Source organism: Xenopus laevis, chromosome 7S (genome assembly GCF_017654675.1).
Source record: "Xenopus laevis strain J_2021 chromosome 7S, Xenopus_laevis_v10.1, whole genome shotgun sequence".
In the NCBI taxonomy this organism is placed as follows: domain Eukaryota; kingdom Metazoa; phylum Chordata; class Amphibia; order Anura; family Pipidae; genus Xenopus; species Xenopus laevis.
In genome coordinates this window covers 71,715,314-71,742,753 of record NC_054384.1, presented here as the reverse complement: position 1 = coordinate 71,742,753, position 27,440 = coordinate 71,715,314, and the positions used below count along the sequence as shown (strand labels likewise).

At 40.8% G+C, this 27,440-nt stretch overlaps 1 protein-coding gene across 1 annotated transcript; it reads left to right on the top strand.

Annotated features, from left to right (window-relative positions):
- Positions 1-47: 47 nt before the first annotated feature.
- LOC108697585 (stabilizer of axonemal microtubules 1) lies at positions 48-25,879 on the top strand. Its single transcript, XM_018227748.2, has 10 exons — positions 48-163; positions 3,474-3,583; positions 4,640-4,779; positions 6,637-6,859; positions 7,983-8,105; positions 8,790-9,012; positions 9,779-9,926; positions 23,334-23,516; positions 24,225-24,367; positions 25,525-25,879. Exons 1-10 carry the CDS (start codon positions 117-119, stop codon positions 25,610-25,612), a joined length of 1,428 nt encoding a protein of 475 aa, XP_018083237.1. The 5' UTR covers positions 48-116; the 3' UTR covers positions 25,613-25,879.
- Positions 25,880-27,440: the final 1,561 nt, after the last annotated feature.

Below are 27,440 nucleotides of genomic sequence, written 5' to 3'. Positions count from 1 at the left end.
TCTAAATGCCTTATTTATGCCTAACTCCTCCTGAGAGGGGGGGGAATGACTGGCAGGGGAACCATAGAAACAAAACACAAGAAACTTGCGCTCAAATCAGACACCACGATCAGAGCATGGAGCTCCCCTCATTTTCCTGTATCTGTGAGCTGTGTGACTGTGGGTGAGCTGACCCGACATTCTCATTTTTGCTTCATATATTGCTGTCATACAGGTGGAAGTTTGCAGTAGAATATTGTAATTAATCAATGGTTAGCTTTAATTAGCTGTTGAAATAATGAAAATAAATGTTTTACTGGTTGCTATTGGTTCATACACTGATGTACAAATGTGTTTGTTTGGGCTCCTTAAATAGTGAAACATGTACTATTGCTATTATTTGAACTCCAATAACCATCAATCCTTGATGTGGCACCAAACTTGCTTGTTTCCAATTAAATGGGGTTTCAGTGCCCCATTTATAAAGTATTAAAGGGGAACTATCACGAAAATGAAAATTTAACATAAGCTTCCACATAATGAAATAAGAAACTTTCCAAATACAATCAATTATAAATTATGAATCGTTTCTGAATTAATCAAGTTTACGTTCACTATCCCTCTCTCAGCATCTGTTTCTCTTCATTCTCTCTTCATGCAGCAGTTGGGTGTCAGATAATCATTAACAGTCACATCCAATATATCTTATAGGGGGGCTTCCTTTCCTAACAGATGTATTAGAGCTCACTCAAATAACTGATTCCAGTACAAACAAAATCTAACAAAATAACTGCCTTTTGCACAAATCCTGCATGTAGAGAGACATGACGTCTGGTGATTTTAATAAATTGAACTCTAGGCTCTTCTAGGCAAAAGGAAGCCTCCCTATAAAGCTCCCCATAGACGCAACGATTCTTCTTGCCGAACGACCGATTTTAGGGAAGCCCGACCAATCCTTCGAAATTATCGTGCGGTTAGTGGGATTCAAACGATCGTACATCTTACGATTTTTCGGCTGACATCTGTCGGGAAATTGATCGGCCAGGTCAAAAAATCTTTGTCGGTCCCAGTGCAATCTCTCTATGTTTTCAGGGCCAAGCAGGCAGCTCCCCTTTGTTTTCCTGGTAAATTGGTCTTTTTAGTTGATGGTAAATTCGTACGATCGTACGATCGTTCTGAGAAGATCGTGGTCTCACGATCAGGATCTGATCTTTTAAAAATCTCAACATCTATGGCCAGCTTAAGATATATTGGATCTGTCTGTGAATATCTGACACCCAACTGTTACATTAAGAGAGAATGAAGAGAAACAGATGCTGAGAGAGGAATAGTGAAGATGAACTTGAGAATATTTAATTGGTTGTATTTAGAAAGTTTCTTATTTCAATATGCATAAGCTTATATTAAATTTACATTTTTGTGATAGTTCCCCTTTAAGGAAAAGGTGGCAGTTTTTTATAGAGCACACAATAGAGAGGGAGAAGTGCTGGTGGTAGTTGATAGAACACAAAATAGTGCTCCTTAGTTCTCATTTGAGAAACGCAAGTTTCTATAGATTTGCTGCACTGCAGGACACCTAGGTGCCTCATCCTGCTTGTCCATCATAACTACAATGCTGCCAAAGGTAGGTAGCACTGTATTAATGGGCGCAACAAAGGTTCTGCCCACCAGGGCTGCCACCTTAGGGGTCCACGTAACCCTCCCCCGCCACATGTACCATATATATCTTTTCTTCATGGCCGCATTGGGGGAGTTCAGGTGGATTGAGTAGAGTTTCTGGCAGGGACCAGGTCTGGGTCAGCGGGGCCCACCGAGTTTTTTCCCTGTTCAATCCAGATTGTGCTACGTTTGGAGAGAATAAATCTGCAGCCAGAGATACCAATGGCAAGGCGGAGTGCACTGTGCACCTTGCACCACCTTCAGTAAAGTGTCATATCAAATCTGCATAAGATACATCATTTAATTTATATCAGTTAGTGACCAACAATACCCAACTTTCTGTAAAAAAAAACGGTGGTTTCACATAGTTGCCAACTATCCAATATTTCCTAGGACAGTCCTAGGTTTTTATTCTCTGTCCCTGGAAAATGTCCAAGGTTTTATACAAGTGACAAATTCCATAAAGTTTAAAAATTAGAGGACAGATTCAAGTCAGAAACTGATCTTTTGGGTGATTTGGCACTGCCTGACACAGCATTCAAGGTAGCATTCAAATTAAATTAAAGTCTGACCTATTAGTAGGGGATTCGGAGTACCCAATAAGGACTAAAATCCTTAAAGAGATACTGACACTAGAAATTAAACCTTTTTATACATCTATCATAATATTGTCTTTGCATGCTATCTATAATATTGCCCTAAAAGTATTTACAGATACTTTTACATTACCCCATGTTCCTCTATGAGGGGCTGCCATTTTTGAGCTTCAGCAATCTGTTCGCATTAGAAACTCTGACAAGTTTAGAAGGGACAGTCAGGTTTAGGAAATTTTACAAATTACACATAAAAGCAGCCCTATGAGTGAAAAATCAACATGAGCTATAGGTAACATTTGATGTACATTCATATTTTGAATGATAATTTTTTAGTGTCAGTATCACTTTAAGTCTTAGGGAAATCCATTTCCATTACCAGTATCGTTATAATCTTACTGCAGCAAAAAGTAATGTTTTGTATCAGTATTTTGCTGACTGTGATGCTTTTTTTGCATCATCAGGAAATGTTAGAATTGGAAAATCTGAGGTCAGCAAGCAGTAACCTCTTGTATAAACTGCCCTGGCTTTCATTGGTCTATTGGTTGAGGCAATTTTTTTTCAGCAGACGTATGTTTCTGGTAAAATTTCACCAAGAAATAAACTTGCCAGAAAAAAACGCTCATTGATGCCAATGCATTTCTGGCATTAAAAAAATGACTATTGATTCCAATGCATTTCGCACGAAACAACGATGGCAAAAACCACCCACTGACTTCATTGCATTTAGAACATTTTCTCCATTTTAAGAATTCTCCAACGGTTTCACCAATTTTTTGGTGAAGCGAAACAAGACAGATTTGCTCATCACTAGTTACTTACATTGGTAGTCTAGCTGCATTCATACTTGGATTTCCAGTATCAGGCAGTGACATAGTAGCTATACTGTACCTTGGATGTATGCAGTGGGCATGGAGTGCCTGGCCTGGTAAGGATTTGGAAGATATTTTATAACATTTCTTCCCCAGGCCCATGCTTGTGTACTTATGCTGTGAAATGCATCACACTGGGGTGGCAGGAAACAGTTTATGGTGGGCCTGGGAACTACAAATTTTGCCCCTGCCTCGATCTCTTAGAAACAGTACTTACACAACTGGCTTTTTTAATTTGTGCCTCTGTGTATACGTTTTACTAAATGAGTGGAGATAATTTGGAGCAACAGTAACTAATGGAGCATAACTGAACTAAGGTGTTACAGATATGCCCAGGCACTGGTTATATTCACTACTATCTGATTTGCAGGCGCCACAAACATCACAAAGACTGCAAGAGACAGCAAGGTGTCCAGCGCAGAGAGATAAAGGGTGACTGTTTCATCTCCCACTACAAGGCAACTTTCAAGGCACCAAGGAGTAAGTGGCCTAGTGTAACCATGTAATATTTGCAGCTGAATAAACTAGAAGTTATTGGTCCCTGCAGCAAAATACCTTCTGGATGGCCTGTGTGGCAAATATATTATAATATAAATATAATATGAAATAAATATCACTTACTAATGCCACTGGGCCCTCTACTCCTGGGTTGCAGAGCAAATGCTGGGCCCACTGTTAAGGTGGCCACACATTATAAGAGCCGCTCGTTTGCATAATTGACAACTGCTAGATAAATATGCCAATGTATGGCCACCTTTACCTTACAGACTAATGGCCAATAAAGCTGTCTGAGCAGAAGGGATGCACCGATTCCAGGATTCGGTTTGGGATTCGGCCAGGATTCAGCCTTTCAGCAGGATTCAGATTTGGCCGAACGGAATCCAAATCCTAATTTGCATATGCATGACTTTTTGTCACAAAACAAGCAAGTAAAGAATGTTTTCCCCTTTCCACCCCTAATTTGCATATGCAAAATAGGACTCGGATTCGGTTCGGCATTTGCCTGAATTTTTTGAGAAAGGATTCGAGGGTTTCGGCTGAATCCAAAATAGTGGATTCGGTGCATCCCTACTGTGCAGGAAGTTTTTCCCCAGTCACAATACAGTTCAGCAAGGAAATGCTGGTAACTTTTTTTTTTAATAATTGTCTAGGCTGACATTCTCTTGGGAGGCGCAAAGATCTACCCTCTTTATTTTTGGTGAATTTCTTGCTGTGATCAAATGCATTTTGATGTGTATCATGTATAGCAAAAATGTGAATATTAGTTAATTGCAGCATAAGCTAAGCAAGCTTTGAAATCATGTACAACAATCATTTTAAAGTAATTATGTCCTAAACATTTGGATCCATATGATCACTCATTTTAAATTTGATTGAAATCTGCATCTTTATTTCCAAAGACTTGTCCCCGATTCAGTCATGATTTCAGTCAGCCAAATTATTATAATCAGGTAAGGTCCTTATAGCCCAAGGAATGAGAATGGGGTCACACCTGAGGTAGTTAGTAGCCTGATTTTTTTTCTATTATTGCCACAGATGCTGCTGCCCGGAGCAGTAAGAGACCACAGCGAACACCAGCGTATGCCAACTTACCTCCAATGAATTTGGTCACAACTCAGCAAGCTGAATTCATACCACGACCGCTTGAGGGAAGGGCAAAGCCATTTGTTCCTCCAGTGAGTGTCATACCATATGTAGTGCTAGCCCTTTTTAACATTTTTCATTAAAACCTGGACAGTGGAATATAATACCACTCATACTTTACACAGGGCCCGTCTTTTTTTAAAGGAGGAAAAGATATACAATAAGACTTCCTTACAGTTAAATCACCTGTGTAATGAACTTCCCATGAGACCAAGGCAGCAAACAGGGAAAGTGGGGAGCTCTCAATGCAACTAGTCCTTTTCAGGGTCTGGAGCAAGGAGAACAATACACAAGTGCAGGCAATTTCCAATAACTAGCCAAAGGGCGCTAACAACTCTCTAAGTTGAATATCAGGAAAAGGTTGCGGCAAGCACCAATCAGAATAGCCAGTCATGCATATAATAAGGCAGTACATGTATGAGATGCATTATCCGGAAACACGTTTTTCATAAAGCTCCGAATTACGGAAAGGCCTTCTCCCATAGACTCCATGTTATCAAAATAATAACCATCTTTAAAAATGATTTCCTTTTACAAGAGAATATCTTGTACTTGACCCCAACTAAGATGTAATGAATCTTTTTTTAGGCAAAACAATCCTTTTGGGTTTAATTAATGTTTAAATATTTTTTTACTAAACTTAACATATGGAGATCCAAATTATGGAAAGATCCTTTAGCCAGCAAACCCCAGGTCCCAAGCATTCTGGATAACAGGTCCCACACCTGTAGTAATAAATTTAAGCAGACTGAGGACTTCCAAAGTAAGACCTATAGTCAAGTATTGACCCTGAGTCATCAGTGTCCTTTTATTCATGTCAATGCTGACATTCCTTCCTTATAGAAAGTACAAGAGAAGCCCTTAATAAATAAATTATAATTGTTAATAAAGCATATCAATTTCTAAATCCCATACTTAATAAAAGGCATTATGTTTGCCCAGGAGCAGTAACCCATAGCAACCAAGAAGATGTTTGCTTTTAAACAGACAACCAGTAAGTGCTTCCTGCTGATTGGTTGCTACGGGTTACTGCTCCTGGACAAATTTAGTGCCTTTTATTATATAACCCGTTAATGAGCAGGCAGGGCTTTATCAGGTAGTTGTAGTGTCCATGGGCTGGCTTCCATCCATTGCCCTCACAGCAGATAAGAGTGTATTTGCAGGTCAAATAGTAAAGATTATTGCTCCTTTTAATTAGTAAAAAAAAAAGTTCAGAGAAGAGAGGGAAGGGGCTGGGATGGCCACATCACCCCCCCCCCTCCACCGCGCACGTGAGCATACCCTATGCATGCATGCAAGAAACTGCACAGGCACACAAAGGACTGGGGTAGGCAGCAGGAAAGGTATGTACCTGGCGACCCCCCCCCAAGCTTTGTGTCCTAGGCACGTGCCTCTTCTGCATACCCCTAGTTCCCACCAAATGACAGTCCTTTGTAGTGATTTTGTTGAGACCCCTATAATCTATATTGGGCTGGAGAGCTACACGTTTTTTTTCCTACAAAGAAGCCATGGCTGGAGAAATGGAAGTCCTAATAAAGCCACACTGAATATTGTCTTGAAAGCATTCTTTCTGCTCTGGTTTCAGGAGACATGGGATAGGTTTGGCCATGAGGAGGCATAGTTCCAGAAAGAATATGTGGGGCAATCATAGGGGAGAGATGGGTAGAAGAGTCATGAGCTGTAATAAACAGTTATACACAGATTTACAATGTTTAAGGTCAAAGCATAAATGGATATATGGCACATACTGTATATAAGCTGTTTCAGTTCTAAATAGCTATTTTATTTTAGTTTGAAAGTGTTTGATACACTGCCTGAATATTACATATACTGTTCCTTTCTTTTGAAGAAAGCTTTAATCTGAATACTGCTGCATTATTTGTACACAGAAGGGTTATTACCAGAGCCCAGAGGAACCTCTATTGAGCAAAACACTCTACAGTCTGCAGTATACTCCAAAAGAAGCAGAGAGGACTAAGGGTGCCCGGCCTAAAGACAATCTGCATGTTTTGCCCCAATCCAGTACTAACCATACCACCACAACTAAAGCCGAGTACAAAGAATGGAAGTCAGAGCGCCAGCCTCAGTTTGGGGAGCTACCAGATCTTGCAGGTAACTGAAAGATAAAGAAAATAAAAGACAACAGGATAAAGAACAGATGTGTATCCTGCCGCCATCAGAAATCCCCGTACACAAAATTTTCTGGCCCCCTGGTCCCTGTCCCACTCCAGATCTTGCCCCCAAGCCCCACCCCAGATCCTGCCCACCCCACACCGCAATTAAAAGTCCACACCAATGCTAAAAACAGTAAACCCCCTCGCTCACAAGTTGTAAAAAGCCATTGGTGGTCAGGGCCCCTTGGAATTAAAAAACAGGCCAGGGTCCCACATAAATGTTTTTTTTTAAAAAACATTGTTGGTCAGGGCCTCTCTACAAGTTAAAAAAAATCATTGGTGGTCAGGGCCCCCGATAAGTTAATAAAAAATGTTGGCACCAGGGCCCCCCTTACACGTTAAAAAAAAATTTGGGGCTCCAGAGAATATTTAAAAAAAAAAACATTGGTGGCAGGGGCCTGAAAAGTATTAAAATACATTGGTGGCTAGGGCTTTTAAAAAATAAAAAACAAACATTGGTGTTCAGTAGAACTGAAATTGTGGCTTCAGGAATTCAGCTCCTTTCATGAATTCTGGTCTTTTACCTCCTGTTGTATAGTTGTACCCCCTGTACCCCCCTGATGGTGGCCCTGCCTGCATCCATAGCGGAATAAACATTATATACAGTATGGGAAATATTTTGGAGAAGATGACAATGGACAGTGTCATTGAGTAGCTGTCATAAGAAGAAAAAATAAAGAAAGATGTAGGTAAATAGTGTTGAGGTAAACCATACTGGTCCTTTTTCTGTATTCTAGCTGTACCATAAGTTTAGCTGCAGAATCACAGGTTAAAGGGAACCCCTACCTGTAATTGTATAATTCCAGTTAATCGGGGGTGTTTGGTTGTTAAAATTTAAAAGAGGCACCATGGCTGCTGTTTTTGAAAATCAAGCTGCACTTTATTTGAAAATGGTACTTTATTTGCAAGAAGCTCCCTAGACTCATTTTACAGAGCAGGCAGACTGCTTTAATCTTAATAAAAAAGTACTTTTACATACAGTATACGTATAAAGGCACATTTCCTGCTTGCCCATGTAGTCTGGTCACTTTTTCCTAATTGTTTCTGTTCTCTTCCCATAGGGTCACTGCTCTTTCCTGGTGATACAAATGAGATGAAAACAACAACCCAAGACCATTATGTGGAAAAGAAGACAAGGCGAGTGAACCCAGTAAAAGCTGCTCAGTGTCATCTAGTCATGGAAGGTGGGCAATGTATAGCTACATATGTACAGTATGAGCGGTGGACAGAAATCTTGCAATGATTTGATTGGCAGAGTATGGTTAGAAACAAGCTCCAAACTGGTTTCATTTATTGTAAATATAAATCCTAGCTCAAGAAAAATAAGTTATTCATCAATTACAGTAGGTGACAATTAGTCTGTCTGCGGGAGTCACATTCCATGTTGCTACAGCACCCAGAGTTATGTGGAATGTTGGTGGTGGACTACACTACACTACATCTGATCCAAACCTGTTTTTGACAATAGATTCAGTATGTCTGTGGTTGTGTGCATTGAAGGGGCTTTGAGATTAAAGGTTTTAAACCAGGATGGTTAGAGAAATTTATCACCTGCAGATGCATCCCATTCCTTTTAACACGCTATTCGCTACACATGGTGGGTGATGGTGCATAGGTGCTGTACAATCATGTATTTTGCTTGTAAATTAAAACTATTTGCTTTAAATGGACTGTATGGGAGATGGCATTCCTGTAGTTGAGCTTTCTGGATAACTGGTTTCCAGTAAGGTATTCCAAACCTATACAATAAATTAGAAACATGACATTCTATGTTATATACAACATGTCATCTTCATACACAATATACAAGGTTAAATATTTCATGTTATTACAGTTTAGTCTACTATAATTAACTTTTTTGTTCTAAGGGAAACATCATATGGAAACTACCCATCAGTCCACATATCATCCCCTGCCATTGGAGAAAGGAACAGTACTTAGGAACCCTGTAATACAGAAAGTAACCAAACGACCACAAATAGAAGTAACAACCAAATATCAGAGTGACTTCCCAACACCACACTGCCTGCCACAACAAACCAGAGCAGCCTTGCCACCCCCAGATAACCTCAGTGTAAATACCCACCTTAGGTAAGGAAAACAATGGTTAATGTTTATTCTAAAGTATCAGTTGATAAACTTCTAGAAACTAAGAGGAAGCTCACATTGTGCGTTTTTATGTTGCGTTTTTAAAAACGTGCGGTCGAGCATAAATACCATATGAAGCCCTACTGAAAACAATGGAATACTCACTATAGCAATTCCCACTGGATGTTTGCGAGCCAACATCCGTCACAGATGCAAATATTTGCGTTTTTCAGCAGAAATGCCAATAGGCCCAGGAAACAACATACTATTAAACTCTATGGGAACTGCAGGCTTGGAAATACACTTTGCTTAAATACGCCGCGTATTTTCAATATAGCAGCCAAACACTTGCGAGATGGAATGCACATGTATAGTATATATATTTGTGGCGTTGTCTGCTGGTGACGTCTTTTTGATGAGTATTGATGATCAGTCTGCCTACATTTTACATGTGAATTGTTTTTCCGCTTGGCTTTTTTTCACAAAGGTTTAACATATTTCTTCCAAGCTGAATTGTGGGGAACGAGAAAAGCCAGAAATGCGTTTTGGGAAAAGAAACGACAGGGTGAAAAATGCACATTATTATGCGCATGTGGTTTCTTAGACGTAATTACGCTTGACCGCACGTTTTTTTAAATCCGCACAGTAAAAACTGTCCCATGTGACCTCGCCCTTAAATGTCATCTAGAATGTTTACCGGTGTGGGAAGTTGGGAAAAAGATTAGAAAAACATGTACAATTCATTTGGAACCCTATGTTCTTTTTCAAGAAATGACTTTAAGACTGTTCAGAGAGAGACATTCCCTGGTTGGAACCCTCTGCTGCACCCACGTCCAGAACCAGCCCAGTTGAAGGAGGAGCTTACTGCTATGGACCGGGAGAGGGGGGGGCAAGTTGATGGAGACACAGTAACCAAGGTAATATTTTGTCTCCTTTAAAATCTGTACGTTTGCTTCTCTACATACTCTTAAATTACTACTCTATTAAAACTCCTACTCTGTCCATGATTTGCTCCATAGCAGTCTGTGTATTTTTCCTATTAGTACGATCTTTTTCCCAACTTTAAAGTCGCCATTATAAAAGGCCTCAAGTCACACTGTATGTGGTTCTTCAAATCAAAAAACAGCCTTTCCTTCTGCTGCCTTAGACTATTCCAAGCATAGGCTTCCTAGTAAGAAACATTTCATCCATTTTATTAGCAGAGCTGGGTATGTTTTTAACCCAGTATTATCTTTGTTTATCTGGAACAGTGGTGCATGCTATAGATACAGTCAAGCCTACCAGCCTACTAGGCAGAAGAAGAACGTGCCAGGGTGCAACATAGTGGGGCACCACATACCTCTTATTTAACCCTGGTCTGGACACTTGTTCCCCCATTGGGTCTTGCCTTGGCTCGCTCCTCCCCCCCCTCCACAAACACACACACATTGTGGCCCAGGCCCTGGAGCCTACAGCCCTCTATCATGTTATACTTATTCTCTATGTGTCCACACTTTATATTCAGTGTCAATAATAAACATTAGCAATCAAACTATGTCACTTTAAATAGTATGGTAACTAGAGTATGTGTCAAGTAAACAGCATTGGGAGTGCTAACCTTTTAAGTAGCTGGTTTAATTCTCCTGGACATACAGTACATCATTTATTGCCAGGGTATGTTTCTACAAGAATCCCAGTTAATGGTTATTAGGGATGTAGCGAACGTCGGAAAAAAAGTTCGCGAACATATTCGCGAACTTGCGCAAAAATGCGAGCGGTTCGCGAACGGTTCGCGAACCCCATAGACTTCAATGGGAAGGCGAACTTTAACATCTAGAAAAGACATTTCTGGCCAGAAAAATGATTTTAAAGTTGTTTAAAGGGTGCAACGACCTGGACAGTGGCATGCCAGAGGGGGATCAAGGGCAAAAATGTATCTGAAAAATCTGCCTGTGTGTGCTTGGAAGAGATAGTGTAGGGGGAGAGCTGTTAGTGATTTCAGGGACAGATGATAGTAAGTTTGCTGGCTAGTAATCTGCTTGATACTGCTCTGTATTGGAGGGACAGAAGTCTGCAGGGATTTGAGGGACATTTTAGCTTAGGTAGCTTTGCTGGCTAGTAATCTACTGTTCTCTTTAAACAACTGCCATACGTTGACCTTGTAGGCATTGTTTGCCCAGTTTTTTTGGACGCAGCCACTGAAGCACAGTTGCCAGAAAAAATATGCCATATAAATGCTGAAAATAGTCATTTTTCGCCATACGTTGACCTTGTAGACATTGTTTGCCCAGTTTTTTTGGACGCAGCCACTGAAGCACAGTTGCCAGAAAAAATATGCCATATAAATGCTGAAAATAGTAATTTTTCGCCATACGTTGACCTTGTAGACATTGTTTGCCCAGTTTTTTTGGTTGCAGCCACTGAAGCACAGTTGCCAGAAAAAATATGCCACATAAATGCTGAAAATAGTCATTTTTTGCCATATACGTTGAGTCAACGTATGGCAAAAAATGACTATTTTCAGCATTTATATGGCATATTTTTTCTGGCCTCTGTGCTTCAGTGGCTGTGGCCAAAAAAACTGGGCAAACAATGCGTTGACCTTGTAGGCATTTTTGCCCAGTTTTTTTGGCCACAGCCACTGAAGCACAGAGGCCAGAAAAAATATGCCATATAAATGCTGAAAATAGTCATTTTTTTGGTCGCAGCCACTGAAGCACAGTTGCCAGAAAAATTATGCCATATAAATGCTGAAAATATAAATTTTTTTGGTTGCAGCCACTGAAGCACAGAGGCCAGAAAAATTATGCCATATAAATGCAGAAAATATGCATTTTTTTGGTCGCAGCCACTGAAGCACAGTTGACAGAAAAATTATGCCATATAAATGCTGAAAATATAAATTTTTTTGGTTGCAGCCACTGAAGCACAGAGGCCAGAAAAATTATGCCATATAAATGCAGAAAATATGCATTTTTTTGGTCGCAGCCACTGAAGCACAGTTGCCAGAAAAATTATGCCATATAAATGCTGAAAATAGTAATTTTTTTGGTTGCAGCCACTGAAGCACAGAGGCCAGAAAAATTATGCCATATAAATGCAGAAAATATGCATTTTTTTGGTCGCAGCCACTGAAGCACAGTTGACAGAAAAATTATGCCATATAAATGCTGAAAATATAAATTTTTTTGGTTGCAGCCACTGAAGCACAGAGGCCAGAAAAATTATGTCATATAAATGCAGAAAATAGGCATTTTTTTGGTCGCAGCCACTGAAGCACAGAGGCCAGAAAAAATTAAACCAGTAGGGTTTGCACCCTAGTTTGTAACGGTGGCGGAGGGAGGAGGAGGACGCTAAAGGACAGCTGTGTGTGGAGTCATGAGGCTTGAAGAGAAGGACAGCTGCATAGAAGTCAGAACAAGTCTTCCGGCGTGCAGTAACCCTCCGAGATCCACCCCTCATTCATTTTAATAAAGGTCAGGTAATCGACACTTTTGTGACCTAGGCGAGTTCTCTTCTCAGTTACAATCCCTCCTGCTGCACTGAAGGTCCTTTCTGAGAGCACACTTGAGGCTGGGCAAGACAAGAGGTTCATGGCAAATTGTGACAGCTCTGGCCACAGATCAAGCCTGCGCACCCAGTAGTCCAGGGGTTCATCGCTCCTCAGAGTGTCGATATCTGCAGTTAATGCCAGGTAGTCCGCTACCTGCCGGTCGAGGCGTTCTTTGAGGGTGGATCCAGAAGGGTTGTGGCGCTGCCTTGGACAGAAAAACATTTGCATGTCTGACGTTACAGACTGGCCAAAGGGCTTTGTCCTTGCAGGTGTGCTCGTGGCAGGATTACTGGCACCTCTGCCCCTGGAATGTTGATGAGTTCCTGAAGTGACATCACCCTTAAAAGCATTGTACAACATGTTTTGCAGGCTGGTTTGTAAATGCCGCATCTTTTCGGACTTGTGGTATGTTGGTAACATTTCTGACACTTTATGCTTGTACCGAGGGTCTAGTAGCGTTGCGACCCAGTACAGGTCCTTCTCCTTAAGCCTCTTGATACGGGGGTCCTTCAACAGGCATGACAGCATGAAAGACCCCATTCTCACAAGGTTGGATGCAGAGCTATCCATCTCCGCTTCCTCATTATCAAGGACTGCATCATCCACGGTCTCCTCCCCCCAGCCACGTACAAGACCAGGGGTCCCCAAAAGGTCACCACTAGCCCCTGGGAAGCCTGCTCCTGTTGGTCCTCCTCCTCCTCCTCCACAAAGCCACCTTCCTCCTCTGACTCCACTTCTGGCACCTCTCCCTGCGTTGCAGCATGTGCCTGGGTTCGTTCTGGTGATTCCGACCAGAAATCGTGCGCTTCCAGCTCCTCGTCACGCTGGTCTACAGCCTCATCTGTCACTCGTCGCACGGCACGCTCCAGGAATAAAGCGAAGGGTATTAGGTCGCTGATGGTGCCTTCGGTGCGACTGACCATATTTGTCACCTCTTCAAAAGGTCGCATGAGCCTGCAGGCATCGCGCATAAGCACCCAGTAACGGGGGAAAAAAATCCCCAGCTGTGCAGATCCAGTCCTACCACCCAGTTCAAAAAGGTACTCGTTGACGGCCCTTTGTTGTTGCAGCAGACGTTCCAACATAAGGAGCGTTGAATTCCAGCGAGTCTGGCTGTCAGAAATCAAACGCCTGACTGGCATGTTGTAGCGCTGCTGAATGTCAGCAAGGCGTGCCATGGCTGTGTAGGAACGTCTGAAATGGGCCGACACCTTTCTGGACTGGGTGAGAACGTCCTGGAATCCTGGGTACTTGGAGACAAAACGTTGGACTATTAAATTTAACACATGTGCCATGCAGGGCACATGTGTTAAATTGCCTAGTCTCAACGCTGCCAACAGATTGCTTCCATTGTCACACACCACTTTTCCGATCTGCAGTTGGTGTGGGGTCAGCCACCGATCGGCCTGTGACTGCAGAGATGACAGGAGTACAGATCCGGTATGGTTTTTGCTTTCCAGGCACGTCATCCCCAAGACAGCGTGACAACGGCGTACCTGGCACGTCGAATAGCCTAGGGGAGCTGGGGGTGCACAGGTGTGGAGGAGGAGAAGGAGGACCCAGCAGCAGAGTAAGAAGAAGAAGAAGACGAGGTAGAGAGCGATGGAGGAGTAGAGGTGGTGGCAGAACCGCGTGCAATCCGTGGCGGTGACACCAACTCCACTGTTGTTGTTGAGCTACCCATTCCCTGCTTCCCAGCCATTACCAAGTTCACCCAGTGGGCAGTGTAGGTGACATACCTGCCCTGACCATGCTTGGAGGACCATGCGTCAGTAGTCATATGGACCTTTGGCCCAACACTAAGTGACAGAGATGCGGTAACTTGGCTCTGCACATGTTGGTACAGGTGTGGTATTCCCTTTTTAGAAAAAAAATTGCGGCTGGGTACCTTCCACTGCGGTGTCCCAATTGCTACAAATTTGCGGAAGGCCTCAGAGTCCACCAGCTGGTATGGTAAAAGCTGGCGGGCTAAGAGTGCAGACAAGCCAGCTGTCAGACGCCGGGCAAGGGGGTGACAGTCAGACATTGGCTTCTTACGCTCAAACATGGCCTTCACAGAAACTTGGCTGGTGGCAGATGACTGGGAATGGGAACAGGTGGTCAAGGTGGAAGGCGGAGTGGAGGGTGGTTCAGACGGGTCAAGGAGAGCAGAGGTAGAGCAGTAAGATGCTGGACCAGAAGGAGTGTGGCTTTTAGTTTGCCTGTTGCCTTTGAGGTGTTGCTCCCAAAGTGCTTTGTGCTTGCCGCTCATGTGCCTTCGCATAGAAGTTGTACCTATGTGGCTGTTGGGCTTACCAAGGCTCAGTTTCTGACTGCACTCATTGCAAATTACAATGCTTTTGTCAGAGGCACACACATTAAAAAAATCCCACACTGCTGACTTTTTGGAAGTGTGCGATCTGGCGGTAACAGTAGAAGTTGGCGGAGTTGGCGGTATTGGCGGCAATGGCGGGTGCGTTGGCCGGCTGAACACAGGTGCCGATACATGTTGTTGCCCTGCTGATCCCTGCGGGCTGTCCTCCCTGCTTCTTCTAAGTCTTATTCTCCTACTGCCTCTCTGACTCTCCGTCTCTCCATCTGAACTACCCTCCTCTTGCTCTCTTCTACTAGGCACCCACAAAACATCAATCTCCTCATCATCATTCTCCTCAGATGCATCAATTTCTTCTGACACATCACAGAAGGAAGCAGCAGCGGGGACCTCCTCCTCATCACTCATTATGTCCATCTCTATCGTGTTCTCTGCCAGAATTAAATCTGGTGTAAGGTCCTCATCTCCTTCATCTTCTTCTGGCAATAATGGTTGCGCATTACTCAGTTCAAGAAACTCATGGGAAAATAACTCCTCTGACCCCAGTGAAGAAGGGGCACCGGTGGTGGAGGAAGTGTTACGTGGGGTGGCCATAGCAGTGGAGGATGAGGAGGATGTTGTGGTAAAGTTAGAAACGGTAGAGGATGGGGTGTGCTGTGTAAGCCAGTCAACTACCTCTTCAGCATTTTGGGAGTTCAGGGTCATTGGCTTTTTAAAACTGGGCAATTTGCTAGGGCCACAGGATTGCATAGCAGCACGGCCCCTAGCACGGCCTCTGCGTGGCGGCCTGCCTTTGCCTGGCATTATTTTTAAAAAAACAACAACAACACAAAAACTCAGTTGGTTTTTCTGGAAACGATAATACACACAGCTAGATGGCGGGTTGAAGAAAACACTGTGCAAATAATGCCTACAAAGTCAACGTATACACTACTACAGCGGTGGATACGGATTACGTAAAATATATGAATGCTGCTTGAAAAAAAGTAACTCAAGTGGTTTTTCTAGAGACGATAATATTATCAATATTTAGACAAAATGTGAACAAGGTCACACAGCTCGATGGCGGGTTGAAGAAAACAGTGTGCAAATAATGCCTACAAGGTCAACGTATACACTACTACAGCGGTGGATACGGATTACGTAAAATATATGAATGCTGCTTGAAAAAAGTAACTCAAGTGGTTTTTCTAGAGACGATAATATTATCAATATTTAGACAAAATGTGAACAAGCTCACACAGCTCGATGGCGGGTTGAAGAAAACACTGTGCAAATAATGCCTACAAGGTCAACGTATACACTACTACAGCGGTGGATACGGATTACGTAAAATATATGAATGCTGCTTGAAAAAAAGTAACTCAAGTGGTTTTTCTAGAGACGATAATATTATCAATATTTAGACAAAATGTGAACAAGCTCACACAGCTCGATGGCGGGTTGAAGAAAACAGTGTGCAAATAATGCCTACAAGGTCAACGTATACACTACTACAGCGGTGGATACGGATTACGTAAAATATATGAATGCTGCTTGAAAAAAAGTAACTCAAGTGGTTTTTCTAGAGACGATAATATTATCAATATTTAGACAAAATGTGAACAAGCTCACACAGCTCGATGGCGGGTTGAAGAAAACACTGTGCAAATAATGCCTACAAGGTCAACGTATACACTACTACAGCGGTGGATACGGATTACGTAAAATATATGAATGCTGCTTGAAAAAAAGTAACTCAAGTGGTTTTTCTAGAGACGATAATATTATCAATATTTAGACAAAATGTGAACAAGCTCACACAGCTCGATGGCGGGTTGAAGAAAACACTGTGCAAATAATGCCTACAAGGTCAACGTATACACTACTACAGCGGTGGATACGGATTACGTAAAATATATGAATGCTGCTTGAAAAAAAGTAACTCAAGTGGTTTTTCTAGAGACGATAATATTATCAATATTTAGACAAAATGTGAACAAGGTCACACAGCTCGATGGCGGGTTGAAGAAAACAGTGTGCAAATAATGCCTACAAGGTCAACGTATACACTACTACAGCGGTGGATACGGATTACGTAAAATATATTATGGCTGCTTGAAAAAAGTGACTCCGGTGTTTTTTCTGGAGACGGTAATATTATGGATATTTAGACAGAATGTGAACAAGGTCACACAGCTCGATGGCGGGTTGAAGAAAACAGTGTGCAAATAATGCCTACAAGGCCAACGTATACACTACTACAGCGGTGAATACGGATTACGTAAAATATATGAATGCTGCTTGAAAAAAGTGACTCCGGTGTTTTTTCTGGAGACGGTAATATTATGGATATTTAGACAGAATGTGAACAAGGTCACACAGCTCGATGGCGGGTTGAAGAAAACAGTGTGCAAATAATGCCTACAAGGCCAACGTATACACTACTACAGCGGTGGATACGGATTACGTAAAATATATGAATGCTGCTTGAAAAAAGTGACTCCGGTGTTTTTTCTGGAGACGGTAATATTATGGATATTTAGACAGAATGTGAACAAGGTCACACAGCTCGATGGCGGGTTGAAGAAAACAGTGTGCAAATAATGCCTACAAGGCCAACGTATACACTACTACAGCGGTGGATACGGATTACGTAAAATATATGAATGCTGCTTGAAAAAAGTGACTCCGGTGTTTTTTCTGGAGACGGTAATATTATGGATATTTAGACAGAATGTGAACAAGGTCACACAGCTCGATGGCGGGTTGAAGAAAACAGTGTGCAAATAATGCCTACAAGGCCAACGTATACACTACTACAGCGGTGGATACGGATTACGTAAAATATATGAATGCTGCTTGAAAAAAGTGACTCCGGTGTTTTTTCTGGAGACGGTAATATTATGGATATTTAGACAGAATGTGAACAAGGTCACACAGCTCGATGGCGGGTTGAAGAAAACAGTGTGCAAATAATGCCTACAAGGCCAACGTATACACTACTACAGCGGTGGATACGGATTACGTAAAATATATGAATGCTGCTTGAAAAAAGTGACTCCGGTGTTTTTTCTGGAGACGGTAATATTATGGATATTTAGACAGAATGTGAACAAGGTCACACAGCTCGATGGCGGGTTGAAGAAAACAGTGTGCAAATAATGCCTACAAGGCCAACGTATACACTACTACAGCGGTGGATACGGATTACGTAAAATATATGAATGCTGCTTGAAAAAAGTGACTCCGGTGTTTTTTCTGGAGACGGTAATATTATGGATATTTAGACAGAATGTGAACAAGGTCACACAGCTCGATGGCGGGTTGAAGAAAACAGTGTGCAAATAATGCCTACAAGGCCAACGTATACACTACTACAGCGGTGGATACGGATTACGTAAAATATATGAATGCTGCTTGAAAAAAGTGACTCCGGTGTTTTTTCTGGAGACGGTAATATTATGGATATTTAGACAGAATGGGAACAAGGTCACACAGCTCGATGGCGGGGTTGAAGAAAACAGTGTGCAAATAATGCCTACAAGGCCAACGTATACACTACTACAGCGGTGGATACGGATTACGTAAAATATATTATGGCTGCTTGAAAAAAGTGACTCCGGTGTTTTTTCTGGAGACGGTAATATTTATGGATATTTAGACAGAATGTGAACAAGGTCACACAGCTCGATGGCGGGTTGAAGAAAACAGTGTGCAAATAATGCCTACAAGGCCAACGTATACACTACTACAGCGGTGGATACGGATTACGTAAAATATATGAATGCTGCTTGAAAAAAGTGACTCCGGTGTTTTTTCTGGAGACGGTAATATTATGGATATTTAGACAGAATGGGAACAAGGTCACACAGCTCGATGGCGGGTTGAAGAAAACAGTGTGCAAATAATGCCTACAAGGCCAACGTATACACTACTACAGCGGTGGATACGGATTACGTAAAATATATTATGGCTGCTTGAAAAAAGTGACTCCGGTGTTTTTTCTGGAGACGGTAATATTATGGATATTTAGACAGAATGTGAACAAGGTCACACAGCTCGATGGCGGGTTGAAGAAAACAGTGTGCAAATAATGCCTACAAGGCCAACGTATACACTACTACAGCGGTGGATACGGATTACGTAAAATATATTATGGCTGCTTGAAAAAAGTGACTCCGGTGTTTTTTCTGGAGACGGTAATATTATGGATATTTAGACAGAATGTGAACAAGGTCACACAGCTCGATGGCGGGTTGAAGAAAACAGTGTGCAAATAATGCCTACAGGGCAAATAATGCCTAAAAGGTCAACTTATACACTACTACAGCGGTAGTAAAATAAAAAAAAGTAAAATAAAAAAAAAATGAATATTAAAAAAAAAAAATTAAAGTTGGTGCTGCTGAACTACTAGGAGCAGCAGATTAGCACACCAGTCCCACTCCCCAACACTGCTAGACTAATAGCACTGGGCTCTTATAGTAGTAGTAGTAGTAGTAGTAGTAGTAAAACAACAAAAAAATAAATAAAAGCAGTCCTTACAAGGACTACTGTTATTGCAGCAGTCAGCAGATGAGATCAGAAGCAGGACAGCTGCCCACAGCAGCTACATACAGAGCACTGCAGTAGAAGGTAGATTACTAGCCAGCAAAGCTACCTAAGCTTAAATGTCCCTCAAACCCTGCAGACTTCTGTCCCTCCAATAACAGAGCAGTATCAAAACGATTACTAGCCAGCAAACTTTCAACTGTCCCTGAAATCACTAACAGGCAGCAGCTCTCTCCCTACACTATCTCTTCAGCACACACAGGCAGAGTGAAAAAAACGCTGCAGGGCTTCGGTTTTTATAGGGAAGGGGAGTGGTCCAGGGGAGAGCTTCCTGATTGGCTGCCATGTACCTGCTGGTCTGGGGTGAGAGGGCAAAAAAAAGCGCCAACAATGGCGAACCCAAAATGGCGAACGTCGCGCGACGTTCGCGAACTTCCGGCGAGCGCGAACACCCGATGTTCGCGCGAACAGTTCGCGACATCTCTAATGGTTATACACCAGACGAACTCATGATGTGAGACAGTTAGAGGCACATTTATCAAGGGTCGAATTTCGAAATCATGTGAGTTTTTTAAAACTCCCATAAACTTCCATGAATTCGAAATTCGACCAATCGAAATTTATCAATAAAATAACTTTTTTCAAACACAGGGGAATGGAATCTACCTAAAAACTCAAATCGAATTTAAATCGAATTTAAAAAACTCGAATGTCAGGAAGGCTGCAAACAACTCCAAATTGATCCTTGGACGTCTCCCATAGACTTGAACAGCAATTTGTCAGGTTTTAGGTGGTGAATAGTCGAATTTAAGTTCTTAAAGGGCCAGAGTATGATAAATCTTGAAAATGGAATTCAAATGTTTTGAAAAACTCAAATCACATTTTAATAACTCCCTAGTCGAATTTGACAGCCTTGATAAATTGGCCACTTACTGTACAGCTAACGATACATAGGTATGGGCACATTCCATTGTTACTTTAATTCTGGTCAACAGACCAAATGATTACACTACAGCTGGGGCTCCTCTTCCCCATCTGCCAATACACAATGCACCTGCCAACATGTTACATCAGCAGATTAAATAACAGTTTGGATTCTCAGCTCTTAAACAGGATTGCAGGATGATTGTCCAAATTGATCTCTGAGTAGAGGTCAGTCAGTGTGGTGAAACTGGCAAAATTGCCTGACCAGATGTTGGCATGTATGAACCTGCAACACTTTCTTTCACCATTAACTTTGTCCAGTATCCCTCTAAATACCATCAGGTGACCTGGTTGACGTCTTAGATTTTCTTTGCAAGATCCACCTGCTTTGACTATAAACACTTTACTTGAAATGCATTTTCCTTATGTATTTCATCATATACAGTATAGCTTACCATAGTTTCTTTTATATTTGTTCTTGCTTTATCTGACCTTATCTTAGACTACACTTACTGTAAATATTACCAGGTATTTATTATCTTTATTAAAGTTCATCTAAACCCTTACTGCTCTCATTTCTCCCATTGTCCTGCTGTTATTTAGTTATGTACCAACGGCTACATTTAATTGCAAATTGGGTTTCTTGGTTTTTCCGCACCTTCTAACCACCCATCACCACTGTTTGGAAGTCCTTTAATCCAGTAACGTAACTAGAGGGGGGCGGGCCCTGGTGTGTGACGCGCAGCTGGGCCCCCATCCCCCTCTGTAACGCTAATTTCTGCCCACATTTCAGTGGCGCGCAGGCTGCCGGGGGGCCCTGAGGGCGTGTGGACCCTGGCCCGCTCACACCCCCTGCTCCCCAGGTAGTTCAGCCACTGCTTTAATCTTAGACATGCAGACAGCTCTTAAATATGAACATGAATTTGTACCAAAAGAAAGGAACTGCAAAGAAGAGCTAACGAGGTCGCACAGCCTTGTTAATAATTATAATTAGATTGTGTGTAACTTGGAAACCATTAAAGGAATAATTAATGCCTTAAAAGATGTTTTTGATGAGTGCAAATAAATTCATTTACATTCATTGTGTCCACACTTTGTTGTGTTGTCATTATTATATCTTGTGATAAACAATAAAGAGTTAATAAAGTGCAATAGTGTAAGGAGTGCTAATTACGTAAGCAACAGTTCGCATTCCACTAGTCTGTAGAAGAAGGAATCACTCAATAAAACATAACATTTAATAGTTCATTTAAAATCAAAAGAGGGAATTAATGAAATATAAAAACACTTAAAAATATGATGTATCCCAATCTAGTTTCACAGTTGTAAGGATTGCAGTATATCTGAGTAATGAAAATACTGGTCCCACATAGATCATTACATCAACCTATATGCCCTCTGATAGTAGTACGAGTTGGGGTGGGGAGCAGGAGGGTGTCTATAGTAAAATAAATTAGGTGGCTCCCATTATGGGAAAAACAACGGACAAACCAACACCTTGTATGCTGGAACTTGAAGTATCGCACATGTGTTAATTCCAAAATGGTGTGCAAGGAGAGTAAACTGACACTTTGTCCTCTCAGAGGCATCTAAGTAGGTATGGCCTATTCCCTATGTCTTGTGTTAAAGCAACACCAAAAGTTTGGACATGAACACAATAGGTTAAATTACCAAAGGTAGTGCATACAAACAGAGGACAGACCCGGTGTACTGTACCTTGCAGTATTATACAGACATATATGTTTACAATACAGTGTGCATAGAGTAACTGGAGCTTTGTCCTCTCAGAGGCACCTAAGTAAGTGTGGCCTATTTCCTATCACTAGTGCAAATGCAACACCGAAAATTGAAAACGGGCAAAGCCCAAAATTAAGTCTGTGCGAGTGCTGGTAACAACATCACCAGTCTGTCCAACGCTACCTCCGCTATTAGAAGGAAACTGCTGCCACCATTCAGCCCACCCTCCAGAGTGCCTCCTCCCCACCCTTAGAACACTCCATAGAGCAATCGCCTGACGTACATTTCGCCTGTATAGGCTTTCTCAAAGGCAAAATGACGCCCAAGTCTCGCGATATTTACATCCTCTCGGTTGCGCCCATTGGTTGTCAGTAGTCATGTGATCATTAGGTAATTCTCCGGTTTCTTCAAGGTCCTAGTGCCGAATTCTGCTGTAGTTTAAATGGTAAGGAATGTGCAATAACTGCAATGCCACGGTGCATCCACTGGATCAGAGTATCATGCACGAAAAAACAATAGTATTACCAATCCAAAATTATACATTTATTTTATAATATACTAAACTAGTCGATGTGTTATTATGTATTTAGCATATAGAGAGTTAATGTTGTGTTAATTCATACAGATGAGGGGGATAACTTGTCAAATTCTAGCAGATTATATCTAAGCAGATATTGTATTATGATTTTAGATCAAATATCATTTACCATAGACACCCTCCTGCTCCCCAACCCAACTCATACTACTATGAGAGGGTATATAGGCTGATGTAATGATCTATGTGGGACGAGTATTTTCATTACTTAGATATACTGCAATCCTTACAACTGTGAAACCAGATCGGGATAAATCATATTTTTAAGTGTTTTCATATTTCATTAATTCCCTCTTTTGATTTTAAATGAACCATTAAATGTTGAGTTTTATTGAGTGATTCCTTCTTCTACAGACTAGTGGAATGCAAACTGTTGCTTACGTAATTAGCACTCCTTACACTATTGCACTTTATTAACTCTTAATTGTTTATCACAAGATATAATAATGACAACACATCAAAGTGTGGACACAATGAATTTATTTTGAATGAATTTATTTGCACTCATCAAACACATCTTTTAATTATTCCTCTCATGGTTTCCAAGTTACACACACCATCTAATTATATTTATTAACAAGGCTGTGCGACCTCGTTAGCTCTTCTTTGCAGTTCCTTTCTTTTTGGTACAAATTCATGTACATTTAATTGCACTCTTTATTCGACTATCTAATATTGTATAATTCTTTTGGCAGCTTGCATTTTCCACTCCAGCGTGGCTTCCCAGAGAGCCCATTCGACGTCCACGTTCTGTTCTTAAACCCCTAAATGCCACATTTGATGGTTCCACACACAACAAGTCTGTGTACAAAAACTGGGTGGTGCAACCACACTGGCGGCATGGAGACCCTCGAGATGGCATTTCATTGAGGCCTATGGTGAGACTAAACACAAAAAGACATCCCTCCTTTTTTCATGCTAGTCCACAGAAGACATTTATAATGATCATTTCTATGCTTCAATATTAGACTATGACATCTATAACTTATATAAATAAGCTATTTTTATGAGCTCTCAAGTATTCCTTGTGCATGCTTGGGGTAGGTACAGTTGTGTTCTGTTTTTGCTTTTGCAATAATTGCATGGTGCAAAATCCAAGTGCTTTGGCAAGAATATATGCAGGGAGTAGTAGAACAGTTTTGAAAATCAATTACCAGTTGATACTGCTGCTTTTCAGTGTCAACTCTCAACAATCAAACAGGATCAATGGTTACCAAGCACTTACTGTTCTCAAATCTGTTTAAATGCAATGACTGGAAATACAAATTGAACTATTTATTGGCGTGGATAATGCGTTTTGTGCAGCCAACTCTTTTGTATCCCTTTAATACTACAACACTTTATTTGACTTGGCTCAACAGTTGTAAGCTGTATAATGGCATGTATGTCTTGCAGATGTACCCTAGGTTTAATTAGCAAGTCTTTATCATTTTATATACTGTAAATAATATACTGTAAGGACAAATTTGTTAGAGTAATGTTTTACTAATAAGCGACTACAGCAAAAAACGCTTCTCTCTGAACTTAATGACCTTATACCTATTTTAATTTTAATCCAACAATAAAGTGACACATTTTTATTGCAGGTCAAGTTCGAAAGCGAGACAACAACTGGAAGCACATTTGTGCCCAAAAAAGGAGAGATGGTCAGAATCTGCAAACCTAAGAAGGACAATTTAGAGTTAACAGGCGAAAGTGACTTCAACACAGTTCACAGGGAGACCTACAGGTATTGATAGACAGACAGACAGGATAGATGAAATTTGATGACCAGCAGAATCCATACAGTATGCATGATGACAACTTGTTTTAAGCAAATAGACAGGGACATAGTATTAGATGCTTCATTTTGCTGAATAGTGACTGATACAGTTGGATGCCGGTGCTGAAATAGCTTTATATCAGTCTGTATGTAGAGGCTCTGAGAAAACAACATGGGTTACTTCTACTGCTGTACAACAACACTAATACCAATTACATTTGTTGGTTTTCTATTACTCTACTACACCTACTAGTAAATTATTTGCCATGTACAAAACAGACTATTATTCTGAACACATCTGTATATGAATATGGCATCTTCCATGAATGAAAGCAATACTGTATAAGATGTAATTTCCCATCCCTATAGCAGATGCATTTACAATTGTAAATATAACAGTAAAAACAATCAAAATGAGGCAAATGGTGTGATAACATCCAGCAAATGTAGAGCTCACGTCACTGCAAAAAATATTGTTCCATATTTGGGAAAGTTAGTGGCTCTGCTAGTGTCATACTAGGAAAGTAGGGATAGACCAAATCTTGGATTCAATTTGGAATTCAGCTGAATCCTAGTCTTTTTTTGGCAGAATTGAGCCAAATCCAAATGCTTGGCCAAAGCAAATCCAAACCATTAAAGTCATGTAGCAAGATGTTTTGATATCCCACCCACTTACTATTTTAAATATGCAAATCAAGGTTAGAATTTGGTTCAAGATTTTGCCAAATGCCGTGAGAGATTGGAAATCAGCAAAACCCCAAAAAAGTGGATTTGGTGCATCCCTATTGGAAAGCATTGCTTCATTGTTCCTTTTAGTATTGGGCTTTTTATCCCCCAAAGTTTTCAAAATTCTACTTGTATATTTTGCAAATTCAGTGCCTTTAGCTGGTTTCCAGCTTATAACTTTTTTTTTTTTGTAATTGTGTTAATTTGATGTGTTTTAGTTCTTTGAACTCTGATGATGATGATGACATTTCTTTATTTAATGGACTGCTGCAGCACTGGCTCAGCAGCTGTCTTTTTGCTGGGCATTGAAAACAACAGCTTCAGCAGCATTATTGAACCATATTACACAGATAAACCAAGCATCATACACGGTAATCAACTGTTCCCATCTTTTACAGGATGCCCCAACGTCCTCAGTGTCGACTCCAGATTTACCTCCAACAGCAGAAGGGAAATACATCTCTAGAGGACAAAGAGAACCCATAAAGGACTAGACACTAGAGAAGGTCCTACACTACACATAGTACATTGCCTGCTTTAATCATCCAGTAACTGAAATACATTTGCATTGTAACCTCTACAAAGTTCTTTATAAAGTATGAGTGGTTAATGGCAAGGAAAACTTTTGCAGATACAAATGATAATCCACACTGATATCAAATCTTTGTTGGGAACACTGTATTGTTCACAGTTAAGTGTTTTATTGTGCCCACTGTCTTTGTTAAAAACAAATAAAGATTTGGAGCTATAGAAGGCAAGGTATACAATTTCAATATAATAGTAAAAACTGTTTTATTGGACATATTGGACATCACTAAACCCACAGAATAATCACCAATATGGCAATTGCTTCAAATGTACAGTATAAAAATAGATAACCTTGAAAGTAAGCAGATTTATAAATGTATGTCTTAACATTTAGGGGGTTATATATCAAGGTCCAAATCAAAAAAATCAACTCCAACTACCCGATTGGACCTTATTTATCATCAAAAAAAAGTCCAAAAAAATTGGGTGCTTTCTCTAGGCCAGCAGCCACCAGAACCTACAGTAGTGACCAAACTTTACCTAATTTCATTGCTACAAAACCTTTTCCACTCCTGGTCTCATTCAAAAAAATGAATTATACAGATGAATGAAATTATCTAATCTCATCCACTGTCTAATACAAATCAAAAAACTTCATTAGCTGTATTGTTTTTACCCAAGCAACAGGTGTGGCAAAAGGCAAACCTGTAGAAGATGCCAGGAACCTAAGGCCCCATACATACATGTAATTTGGTTGTGCCCCAGTATCCAGCATTACTGGAAGGGAACGGTACACAAGCAACCCATGTAAATTCAGTTTGCCTCAGGCCATTTCCTCAGATATGTGTGTAATGGGAGAATCGGGTTATATTTTCATGCAAAAAGAGATATGTTTAGAACTTTCACTTTCTTTGCAAGGAAGGTAGTTTAAGAAAGTTTCAAACTTGCTGGATACCTCAATTCCAACTCTGAAAGTATGGAAGGAAGTAGTAGCCACTTCTACCATCCCAATTTAAACTCCCCTATCTCCCCTAGATGGTGCCCTAATAAAAATGATAAAATCTTGCAAACCTGAGATGAAATCCATACCTAAAAACCATCCCTAATGGTACTGACCCAGAGATGCTGGTGTTCAACCTATCAATAAAATGTAGTCTTTCAAAATTTGGACCACTTTAACCTATAAACACTATGGTAAAGGCCTTAATATGTTCTCCCATTTACTGCATAATTTTATGTTTTGTTATTTTAATAAAAGTAAGACATTAGGAAAACAAATCACAACACTTTTTTTAATAAAAATGAAAATATTTAATATCTTACTGTTCACAGTTCTCTCAAGACTTAAAGGGCATTTAAAGTCTAAAATAGAATAAGGCTAGAAATGCTGTATTTTGTATACTAAATATAAACATGAACTTACTGCACCACAAGCCTAATCAAACAAATAATTTATGCTTTCAAAGTTGGCTACAGGGGGTCACCATCTTGTAACTTAACTTGTTAACATCTTTGCAAGATGCAAATGCTTAGTGTGGTCTGGGCTGCTTAGGGATCGTCATAAACAAAGCTGCCTGAGTTCTGCATGGCTGGGAAGTAAGGCGGGGGCTCCCCCTGCTGTTCATAAGTATGATTGTTTCCCTGCAGAGCAGTTAGGGACCGTCTGACAATTCCTATCCACAGCAGTAAATGAAGGGAGAATTTCACTGCATACAGTAAGGTTTCTTATAAAAACGGTACACACTTTTTAATTAAAGTATATTGGAGATAGGTTTCTTTTTCATTA